Source organism: Homalodisca vitripennis, chromosome X (assembly GCF_021130785.1).
Source record: "Homalodisca vitripennis isolate AUS2020 chromosome X, UT_GWSS_2.1, whole genome shotgun sequence".
In the NCBI taxonomy this organism is placed as follows: Eukaryota; Metazoa; Arthropoda; class Insecta; order Hemiptera; family Cicadellidae; genus Homalodisca; species Homalodisca vitripennis.
The window spans coordinates 83,615,037-83,627,639 of NC_060215.1; the positions used below are offsets into that span (position 1 = coordinate 83,615,037).

The window sequence follows — 12,603 nt, forward strand, 5'->3', positions numbered from 1 at the left end:
TTAATATACAAAGCTGGGATGGGACCCAAGTTGGCTCCTTTCAGTTTTGGTTATGCAACTAAAGTGTAATAGTGTTATACTTATCAGTACTTTAGAATTATCATTTAAAATGTCAATGCAAAGTGTTGTGTGTTGTGCCAAGTAAATGAAGTTATATTTTAAACAATATCGTACTTTAATACAATTAAAATCAGAGGTAGATTTATTAATAATAATATACTGTCACTGAGTAATAAAGTAATAAATCATAGATATTGTTGCAATTCAATTTATAAACATAATTATTACTTACATATATAATTTATCTTGCTCATGAATAATATATTCATGTTCATTACATATCAATATAAACGTTTCAAAATATTTCAATACATTCTCTGCCAAACTAAATGTTTTGGCTATTTTCTTAACTGCTATATAAATACGGTACATCTAGTACCATATATCCTGCTGGGGATTCATACAGGGGAACAGAAAACAAGACATGCACATTAATTTAGGATTATATTTATTTGAAATGTACTGTGATACTGCGACCTATGGTTGTTCAGATCAACTACTAGCAAATTGCAATATTTTCAACATTAATCAAACTGACTGCTATTTTTTATTGTTGTCGTCTTACTTTAATAAACTACATAAATACTCTGATATAGGCTCTATTGGCACGACATCGTGTTCACCAGAAATAACCAACAACACAGGTGGGAAAGCTTGTTGCCCAATGTTATCCTCAGCAGACAAAATGTTTGCACAAGTGGAATGGTAGAAGACAGCCGTTAGTTCACTAGATATATTACCTGAAATCAACCTTAGCAGACAACCTTTTGTACAATTTCATCCACAAATGGTAATGGTGTCCTAAATTTACAATCATACAGTATATAGAAAATATGATTTCTATAGTGCCAAAACAATAATTAATATCTTATTTTCAGGAAAGCCCAGGACTTAAAAAACTTGCAAATTTTTTGAGCTGAGAAAATAGATATACTTGAAGCACTAGATCATTCAAACTCAAGATAAATGATTATCATTCAAAGTTTTTGAATGAATGTGTGTATGTATGTGTGTGTATATATAACGAGTTGGTTTTTTTTTTGATTTGGTAAAAAGGGACAAACAGGGCTTATACATCCTAAAATAGTGGAAAACTTTCATATGTCGATATAAATATTGAAAGAGACATTTGGAGAATTTTAAATATTGGGTTTAAAGTAGATTGATTGATATAAAGTCCATTTCACGTGCATATATGCATGATAAAAAACAATTAGGTAATTTATATTTAAACCTTAGATTGGTTTTATACCAACAAATAAAATGTATGGATAATATTTGGTTTATGATAGCTAAAAATGTTGGCTCCTCCAAGAACATAGCATATTTTTAGATACAGTAAAACATTGTCTTTCGTTTGATATCCTTCTCAAGTATGGTTAAAAACTTTTCTTTCAAAAATAGCGTTTCTAATTTTTTGGATCTTGGTGACTGCAATAAATATTGTTGATCTTTTCTAATGACATGTTGAGATTGAGGAGAAAACAATTGTAATTTGATACTTCCGTTATAACTATAATATAATAGATTAGTAATTTTCAAAAATTTTCTGTTTTTAAGTTAAATACATCAAATGTTTAAGTCTACATTCCAAAAGCAAGTATACAGTGTCCGTTTACAAAGTCTAGTAAGGTTTGTACCAATACTTTCCAAGATGGGTTCAAAACCTATATCTCAGAATTTTTCGATACGTTTACATGGTAAAATACACTTCAAATCAATAAAATAAGTGGAAAGACATTCAATTTTCCCATGACATGTGACAATGACTCGCCTATATTTCAAAATTCTATTTTAATTAGAAGTGCCCGTATTGTGTCAGTGAGTAAGTGGCTGTGTCTGACATTTCAACTATATATCATAGTAAAACAATGAAATATTCTTTATTCTACTACACCAGGCTGCTTGTAGTCGAAGCTGTGCCATACTAAATTGTATGGCACAACTTGGTGTATACTGGTTATTTGGTCACATCCAATAGAATTTAAATTCAATTAATGACGATTTTTGAACAGTCATTAATTGGGTAAAAGTCTATTTGAAAACTGGTCTATGTTAAAAACTACAAATATCCTATTTTTTTGTTGGTAATCAATTTATTGATATTTTCTTGTTTGGAAGTCTATTTTTCTTGATTATGTGTGTTTTTGTATCAGCATTGTTTAGAATATCTAAACTCTACAGTACAAAAGTAAAATATGATTTTATATATTTTTGACAAGAAATACAACATAAACTATCATTTAACCAGTTAAATATTTGACGTTAAATGTTTGTACTTATACAAATAGATTAGTGTTGTATTCATACTTAATTATAAGTTTGTAGTAATAACTTCAAACGTTATTTTATACAACATGGTATCTTTGTAGAATTGTTTAATAGAATACATTTAGTAATTTAGCAGGTATTTGGTCTTTTGATCAAATGTTTGTTTATTATTATTTACACATGTGTGAATGAAACAGCCAAACACAAAGCAATTGAATCACAAAAAGTCAGAACTGTGTGATGTAGTGGAACATATTCACCTGGCAAGTGAAAGATCTGAGTTTGAGTACAAAGTAGCTTTTGTGAATCAATCCTTATTAAAATGTAATAGAAAACCTAAATCCAACCAAAATCTTCAAGATAATTGTGCAACTGTTGAATTCTACCAGTATGGAGCCAACACTTCTCCTGAATTCTATATTAGGTTTAATAACATAACAAAAGACAGAGTAATGATGAATATTGAATCAGCCAGAACTTCACTGAGTATAATGAAAATTATACTTCATTAATTATTAACTATCATGTAGTTATTTACATTCTAAGCATCATTTGTGAAGATGCTTAGTTTCATCAACCACTTTAGATCGTATATGCTGATGACTTCTGTGATTAGTACCCTACAGTTTAGCAGTTCACTACTCAGTACTCAATCCAGATCACATTGGCAAATCTATTGCTTCCTGACAGCATAATATCAACAATGTCATCGCAGTCCAAGTCACACATCAGGCCAGTTGTAAACTACGGCCATAACGAATTATAAAAGTTAAAATAGTTTTGTAGATATGATAATATATTATCATAAACAGCCTAGCTTAGAGACATTGATAGTTATTCAGAATCATAATTAACTGATAACAAAGAATTTTTTTTATAAATGGGAATCTAAATTAAAATGTAGACATCAAAATCTGTTGTATACTAATAAATCAACTAAAACATTATATCATTTTACGATCATAGATGAAACCATAAGACTACACCCTAAAATTTAGGTTTTTCTATTTACCTTTCATTATTGTAAGCAATAGTCAGGATAAAATGGACTTTAGTCCAGAACTAAAATGTTTGGGAATCACAATGGAATATAATCTTGGTTGAATAGTAAAAATTCTGTTAATTTTGTTTACTTGATAAAAGAATATGTGAACAGGAATATATTCATTTAATAGAATTGTTCTTTTTTCTAATCCCAAATATTTTTCTCAGCATATAAAACAATGTATACTTTTCCAACTTATTGAGGAATGTTAGTAATTGCATGCAACACGTGTTAGATAGTATATTAAAGAAGAAATATAACACTATACCAAGTAATAACACTTTAATCCATATCAGTAATAAATTATTTATACACATTTAAAAATGAGATCTAAAACATAAAATTAGAAAAGCTCTGTGTTTATGGCTGAGGAGGAGACATATAGTGCATGAGCAAGTGCTGCAGAATTGACATTGACTTAAGCTTTGCGCTGACCAACCTGTTAGACTCTGGCACAGGAGAGAGACTATGCTGTGCCTTACTGTTCTCTTCAGTAGCATCGAAGTAGACAGATGCTGGCTCTTCTTTGCCTGGGCTGACGGGACTGCAACCTGTCCCTGTCCCTGCAACATCAACTGAATATGTTATTTCACTTCTGTCACTTTGTTATTGTTAGAGGCACATCTGCCTTCGGAGGAAGAGAAAGTAATACAGCTGAGATGGCAATATTTTGTTTTCAGCATCTAACAGTGGTAAAAAAATGACTCCAATATCATTAACATTCATGTGATTTCAGTCACATGAATTTATTGGTACCACTCATATTTTATTAATATTTGTTCAGGAACTGTTATGGTTTGTAAGTGTAAATAATAACCTAGAATGGGATGGCTCTGATTCTCAATTCTGGGATTAACTAATTCTTAGTAGAATGGAGAAACTGAGATTTATCCATGACTTTGTACTTTTTACTCAATTCCCATACTGATATTTCAAATAAAAAGCAACATATTTTTTTAATGGAGGTCTTAGTTTTGTCAATTTTTAGTGGCATGTATAGAGAAATTGATGTTTTAATTAATTTTATGGCATTAATATGATACAGTTAAAATGGTTTGGGATAGCTCTGCACTGATATACACACACACATACACATATACAATACACATTGGCACATCATTACAAGATGCCCATATCGAACATTGAATAATCAAACCTATGAAACGTTTCAATACAAATTGGGTCATGGAATTTTTTTAAATTTCTATAATTTTTGTAACATTAACTTATTAAATTGAATATAATTGTAATGCAATACTACAAGAAAGAATGACAGCAAACAGGAAGCCAACAGATGTGACCTGTTTATGAATAATCAAAGTACCAAGACACAACACAAACTAAGGTATCTAAACAAAAATATGACTGTTATAATAAATACTACAAGTGTAAATTTTTCCATTAATTTTTCTGTTTTTTTAGCCTTTCATAAATTTACGTATATTTCCATCTAAGGAAAAATAAATGAATAAATAACGTTTATGAATGAATGAATAACGTTTTTCCAGCAGTTTATACATAAGTATATACAATCTTTTGTTAGATAAAATAGCTACAATTATATATACAGCAGCTTATGTATAGAAAAAGATGTAAAAGAAATGTAACGAGTAAGAAATTAAATATAACAATACTGGAAAGCCTGCATGGACAATCTGCCTGTGCGTAAGCCTAGTTGCATCTATCCGCCAATATAAAATTTAAACAATACGCTGAATATGTCTGATGTAAAGTAAGAATAATGTAAAGAAGATAAAGGAATATATGGCTATTGCTTCCTGAATTTTACTGTGAAAGTGTTTTTTTTTGTTCAAGCGGTGGCAAAACAAATTAATAAAAATGGTACATTGTGGCTAAACTAAATAATTAGTTTATAGAGAAGTGAGATGTGAGTAAATGTGAGTGAAAGTGAGTGAGTGAGAATGAGTGTATGAGTGGGTGCAAAAGCACATGTGCCACAAAAGCCAAACACAAAACCAAATAGATATGAAACTTAATTTGTATGGTTTAGAAACAAGGTTGACATTTACTTTATGTCACTATAAAACATATGTCTGTGACTACAATTTTGATATCCATCCCAAGGTGAACACTTGATCACACATTATTCTTCACTATTATACATCATTTGTAAAGGAAGCTTCCTGCTTGATCATAGTGATCAACAAATTCAGAATTTTCTAATCTCAAATCCGACTGCAATTCTTAAACAATCAGTTCCCAATTCTCGAATTTTGAATTCTAATAGATTTTTTTAACTAAATATAATTTAAACAAAATGATCACCAATCCAATTTCTGTCATTCTTAAACCTTTGAATAATATAAACTTCTATCTGTTAATATAAAAAGTAATTCAATAATACCATTCTGTTTAAAGGATTTTGAAAAGGTTCAGAGAAATAGCTACATGTTAAGAATAAACCCATATTCCCTAACTTCCACTTTAATTTAATTGATTATAATATAAGCTTCCAAAATTAATGATACAATCTGCAAAAATATGGTCATAAATTTGTATAACTTGGTAACTACACTTAAAATGTTAAAATGGTGTAATTTAAATGACTTTGACATATCACTACTTCACTATATAACTTTCCTTCTTAGCTGGGAAGACACCACCATCAACCTCACATTTCTGTATTCTTATTTGCTGAATCTCCAGTGATGGTAAGTGTTTTTATCAATGTAAATGAGAATTTACTTTTTAATCATTGTTCCCTCATTTGTTTTGTCCCATTTCTTATACCCTACTTTTCTTAACAGAAAGATGTTATTTGATCTTCAAATTTTGTTATTTGTTGTTCCTGTATCAGCTGAAGAGAGTACTTTTATAGAAAATAAAACTGCCTAACATTGTAGCTTAAGCTAAACCTGACACGATATGACTAACCACTTCCTGAGGCCAAACATACCAATAAAAAACTGAACAAATCATTGTGGCACAAAAAAATGCAAAAAATAATTACCCAAAAACTCATTTATTTAAAACTGCATTAGGTTTTTTTGCATTGGTATTTAATGAGTAATGAATACTAAAGATAATCACCGCAAACACTAACTGATAGGGACAGAGGAACTAAGGTTTTGCATTCAACGGTCCAGTTCTCTTTCCAAGAATTTGTGGAACTGAAAATCAAGACCATGAACCTAAACATCACTAATTTTGAATGTCCATATGTTAGAGGATAAATGTTAAGTGAAAATGTAATTTATGAAGATAGTGTATTATTCACAGTAGGAGAAGATCGAAGTTTTTTTTCAAAATGGAAAACCATTTCCAAAATCAAAATGGAATTGAATTGGAATTAGTTTACCTCATATAATGGAGGAATAAAAAGGGATGAAATATCTTTTTCCCTTTTAATTTTGAAAACTCTTATCTCCTTAATAAAAAAGCACTAATAAGTCAAATGTTTTCATAGACTATGTTAGTTGTCCACCAATTGTAAGAAATTTTGACTACTTTGTTTTGTCCAATTGCTTTAACAAGCTTTCTTTCACATAAAAAAATACAACACTTTTAAGATTATTACTAACTTAAATGTTAGTGGAAACTTTATGAAATATTAATCTCAATGCTTGTTTAAGTATTTTATTTACAAATAACACTTTGAAATACTATTTGAACCAATTAAGATTATTTAAAAATACCATTAGAATCAATTACAATTTTTTAAAGTACATCTAGGAACAAAACTTATCAGTTCTTTTGGCTGATAGTCCGTGTTACAATCACAATTGTGTCGTTTATATTTAGTCAAGTTGCATTTTTGTTTATACCACGATTGTTCTTATAGCAGCATTACATTAATTTTTTGTGTGTATCACAGTCATTCATGCATTATTAGGTTGTGTATTTGTACTGTGACTGTTTTCATACTGGGTGTAATTAATATTTGTTAGGGTCACAGCTGTTTATGCTTCCACTAGTTACATTTATACAATATTGGTTTGCATCTATTATATGTAGGTAATGTTCCACCTGAACCATACTATACATGTTTTGAGTACAGCATGTGTTGCTCTTTAGAGCCATGTCCATTGTTACTGTTATGTGCCACAATAGCCAATAACAACTGTAACTGAGGAACTACCCATCCCTACCAATATCTATTAATTTTAATTTACAAGAAAAACATACTTACGTAAGAAGATTTCTGGCAGAAAAAATTCTGTTCTAAAATGATCCTGCCACTTACTCAGGAGAAGAATAATCCTGCTTAGTTCTCAATTTTGGAACCCAACTATCTCTAATTATTTGGATGGATAGTGCTTACAATTACAAGAAGCAAAGAACTGGAATCAAGTCCATAATTTCTGAAATACAAAAAAATCTAAAATCAGAATTGAAAACTTTTTGAACTGGCCTAACTACCAGTAAAGAAAAAGAACCTGAATCAAACTTTCAATTAAGACCAATTAAAATATTAGCGAAATTGGAATATATATATATATATATTCAAATTTCGCTTTCAATATACGAGGGCTATTCGGAAAGTAGATTACGTTTTGGAATTAAAAATTAACAAAGTATAGGAAACAATTTTTATCATATACATATGAAAGCCACACTTAAATACTACTTTTCAACATAGTCGCCATTCAAATTTAGGCACTTATCATATCGATGGATGAGCTTGACAATGCCTTCCTCATAAAATTCTGCCGCCTGTGTCTTCAACCAGTTTGTCACTTCTTGCTGCAGCTCTGTGTCGTCGTCAAAGCGCTGCGTTGCCAGCCACTTCTTCATTGGTTGGGAACAAGTGGTAGTCACTTGGTGCAAGATCCGGGCTGTATGGTGGATGAGGAAACAACTCCCACTGGAATGATTCGAGAACTTCACGTGTGCGATTTGCCGTGTGAGGTCGAGCGTTATCGTGAATCAACAGAATTTTCGAGCTCAACTTTCCCCTACGCTTGTTTTGGATCGCTCTTCTGAGGTTGTTTAACGTTTGGCAATACCTTTCTGAGTTGATTGTAGTGCCTCGTTCCAGGAAATCAACAAGAATTACACCTTTCTTGTCCCAAAAAACCGTCGCCATAACCTTTCTTGCCGACATCGTTTGCAAACATTTTCTTGGTTTGTGAGGTGAACTTGTGTGTCCCCACTCCATTGACTGCAATTTGGTCTCGCAGTTAACATGTTTCACCCATGTTTCATCGCCAGTTACGATGCGATCGAGTAGTGATTCACCCTCTTTGTCGTAAGCATCCAAAATTGTTAACGCTGCAGCCATGCGCTGGTTTTTGTGGACGTCGGTCAGGATTTTCGGTACCCATCTTGCACAAAACTTGTGGAAGCCAAGCTTATCAGTGACGATTTCGTATAACAAAGTTCGTGAAATTTGAGGGAAACTAAGCGAGAGTTCCGTTATGGTTAACCGTCGATTTTCTCGGACCTTTGCGTCAACTTTCTCAACAAGTTCGTCAGTCACTATGCTGGGTCTTCCACTTCGCTCTTCGTCATGAACATTTGTTCGGCCATTTTTAAACTTAATGACCCATTGTCGCACTCCACCTTCAGTGATAATGTTGTTCCCATAAACTTCACACAACTGCCGATAGATTTCTATAGGCTTACAGTTTTTGGCAGTCAAAAACCTAATTACTGCGCGCACCTCACAGTTGGCGGGATTTTCAATTGCGGCAGACATTTCAAACAGGCACTGTGACTAGACGCGTTACAACACGAACTTCCCGCTAGCACGGCTGGATAGCCACTGAGCGGTGGGACGTCCTGACACCAAGATGGCCGCGCTAGTCCCGCCCCTGGCGGCCACAGCGCAAAACGTAATCAACTTTCTGAACAGCCCTCGTATATATATAGTCAGCAAATTTTAACATAAAACAATAAATTCCACTTAGTCACAAAAAGCATATGATATGGCTGATTTTTGTTTATACTCCCAAAAACGATACTGTGTACAACAAATCCACAACTGGTCTTACAGGAGTAAAAGCTGTTCTAGAACCTTGGTAAACAATCTGAACGAAATTCTAAAATGGAGTAAATCATAATAAACTATATTTAAATATTGGAAAAAGTACAAAGAAAAAGCAACCAAATTTAAAATACCGGGTATGTATAAATGAATATCGTGGCTTTAACACTTAGTAGTTAAAAAAGTATGTATATATAACTTAAAATTATAATTCATGAATCAAATCAAAGAGCAAACTCAAACAGTTTTGTTTGTTGTCACCTGTGCGCATGCGGACACAGTGTTTCCTCTGCAGTTAATTGGAAAGTGCTAATAGCAAAAATGGTAATTCGTGAACACAAGGCTTTTCTGCAAAGGGAAGAGTATGTGACGACCAACGGTTAGTGAAGGGAGTGTTGAGCGTGTGGGAGATTTTCACACGTAGCCCACAGAAATTAGTTTGGAAGGCTATAGTGTATTAGCAATTCCAATGACGACTGTTTGAATAGTTTTAGGGAAACGCTTACAACTACGTCCTAACCTCTTGCAGTTATTACAGGCTCTAAAGCCTACAGACTATGGTTTAGGTGCCAATTTTGCAAACAAAATGTGTTGCATGAAGAATTTATGGATCATGTTGTTTTCAGTGATGAATCAACATTTTACCTCAGTGGACATGTGAACACTCACAATGTGCATATCTGGGGCACAGAAAACCCTCACGAGATAGTAAAATTGGAGCGATACTCCCCTAAATTGAATGTTTTGTGTGCCATATATAGGCAGAAAGTTTATGGGCCTTTCTTTTAGAAAAGAAACTGTAACTGGTATTTCTTATCTTGATGCTCTAGAACTATGGCTATTTCCTCAATTGAAAGAAGATGGAGTACTGCCTCACTGGCATAACTCAGTACGCGATTTGTTAAATGTCACTGTATCCGACCACTGGATTGGTTGCAAGGGGCGTAATGACAGAGCTTGTTTTGCATGACCTCCACGTTCACCTGACCTGATGCCATGTGATTTCTACCTATGTGATTTCATAAAGGATTGTGTGTATGTGTCTCTACTACCACCTGACCTACCTAACTTCAGGAACAGGATTGAAGCAGCTGTTGCAACAATCATTTCAGACACATCGATCAAAGTTTGGGAAAACTGGACTTTCAACTTGATGTGTGCCGTGTGACGAATGGAAATCACATCACATTGAACACTTCTAAGTGTGTAGTTATAACTATTTGAGTTGCTCTTTAATTTCATGTATTCATTATAATTTTAAGTTTTATATAATAAATACTACAAGATAAAACTCCAATATTCATTTATAAATACCCGGTATTATAATTAAGAATGCTGCTGTAAGGAAAGTAGATTAGTTTAAAGACTTAGGGAAATCATACGGTACAGGTCTCAACAGTACACTATGTTTAAAATAACATATAATCCCAGTTGTAAGAAAAGTAGAGTAATTTAAGGACTTAGAGATACCATACGGAACAGGTCTCAACAGTACACTATGTTTGAAACAACACATAATCCCAGTTGTTGATAAAATTTATAGCAACGTAAGATTAATCATGTGACAATTAGTTAAATTAAGTTCAGTTAATAATGTAAAATACCACATTACACTTACACATATACATTACATTATATTACACATTAGTGAAATCTAATTTGAAAAGTTCTGGAATCTACAATTTAACGTTTATATTGATCAAATTGGATGAGTGCTAAACAAATTTTTAAGTTTTATATATTATAAATTTACAGGGCAATATGCAAATGCTGTTCCTTAAATGGAATTGCTAATTATTATTAAAAAGGAGACCCTAGAAAACTTGGAAAATTGGTCATTTGGCTTTGCTTTTACAATTGGTTAGCGAAAAAAATAGATTGTGTAAAAACTAAATTTTTATACTCCAGTTTTTACAATAGATCTTTTAGAATTTTTATGCATATTTCCCCCGAACCCTATCTTATTTTTTCTCTTAATTTTATGTAATGATACAATTAATCTTTTACCAAAAAATGTTGACATATTTTTCCATAATATTCATTTATATAAGAAGTTATATAGATATGAGATCAAATAACCTCTAATGGTCTGTTTGGCCTATGTTGCTTATGTTCAATGCAATTTTAAATTAATTGAAAATGTATACCATTATGTAACCAGTTTGATATCAGTTTAACACGTTAATAATGGTTAGGTCTTAATTTTAGTTATTGTTGTGTTTGTTAATGTTAATAAAGTTATATTTGGTATTATATATTTGTAGTTTCTCTTATCCTTACATTCATTCTTGAGTGATCTGCTGTAATGTAATTGGGTATACAGGGGTGCTGAAAAGTCCCGGGACGGTCTAATAACTTTTGAACTAATTACAATATAAGAACCAAAATTTATATCAAGCTTTTGCTCATATAAAACTATTATTTTATGTATTTCACCATGATATCCTGATTATGGGGGACGTCCCTCTAGGGGTTGGTGAAAATTCTTAAATAATCTCTAATTGGTCAGATGCTCAGCTCAGCGGACCATTACGATTTTTTAGTTATATTCTATGTGGTTGATGAGGAAACGCAAAACAGTCAATTGTCAACAGTGCTGACCACCTGACCTGAGATAATTATTTGATAAGTGTAATTACTGAGCTGACACAGACATAGCAGTAGCCTTCCAGATGGGACGGTACTTCAAATACTGTTCCAAGTGTAAAGAGTTAACAGTTATGCCCAACACATACCTCTGTTGTCAGCGAGGTTACGCCTGGTCTCTCGTGCAGTGGGCATCGTGTGAGTGGAGCCATCGTTGGATCGGTCCACCACTCGTATCTCCAGCCGTCCCGATACTGGCCGCAGCTCTACCTCATCTGTAATGCCATAATATGAATTACTGTGTTAGCAAGTTTAGAATCTTTTCAAGAACAGTTACAATTGCATCTATAGTTATGAGTACTTTATCTAGTTTTGCCTGAAAGCTGAGCGGTTAGTGTGGACTCATATTCCGGTTCGGATACAACACTTTCATAAAATAATAAATAATCATTAAGCCTAGCCTGAAGCAATGTGGTATAAAGTTATTGGCTAGAGCTTTAAATTAAAATCCTGTACCTGTTGAACTACTAGGATTTGGCTCACCTTCGTCTGCAGTGGTCTTGGCTGTGGCTAGCGAGGACTCTTCTTTCTCCACAGAGGACTTGTTAACGGCAGCAGGTCTCGAGGGTGATGACTCCTTGTCATATACTGATGCTGGATATGTTATTGCCATGTTCTGTGTAAACATAATTAG

At 32.7% G+C, this 12,603-nt stretch overlaps 1 protein-coding gene across 1 annotated transcript in view; it reads right to left on the reverse strand.

Moving 5' to 3' along the window:
- The window catches only part of LOC124369495 (tau-tubulin kinase homolog Asator), a 202,626-nt gene that overhangs the window by 22,153 nt on the left and 167,870 nt on the right, over positions 1–12,603 (reverse strand). The window contains exons 18-20 of the mRNA XM_046827508.1: positions 12,453–12,585; positions 12,059–12,184; positions 3,816–3,939 (exon numbers count right to left, since the gene is read on the reverse strand). Of these exons, the coding sequence (XP_046683464.1) occupies positions 3,816–3,939; positions 12,059–12,184; positions 12,453–12,585 (383 nt within the window). The remainder of the gene's footprint in view (positions 1–3,815; positions 3,940–12,058; positions 12,185–12,452; positions 12,586–12,603) is intronic.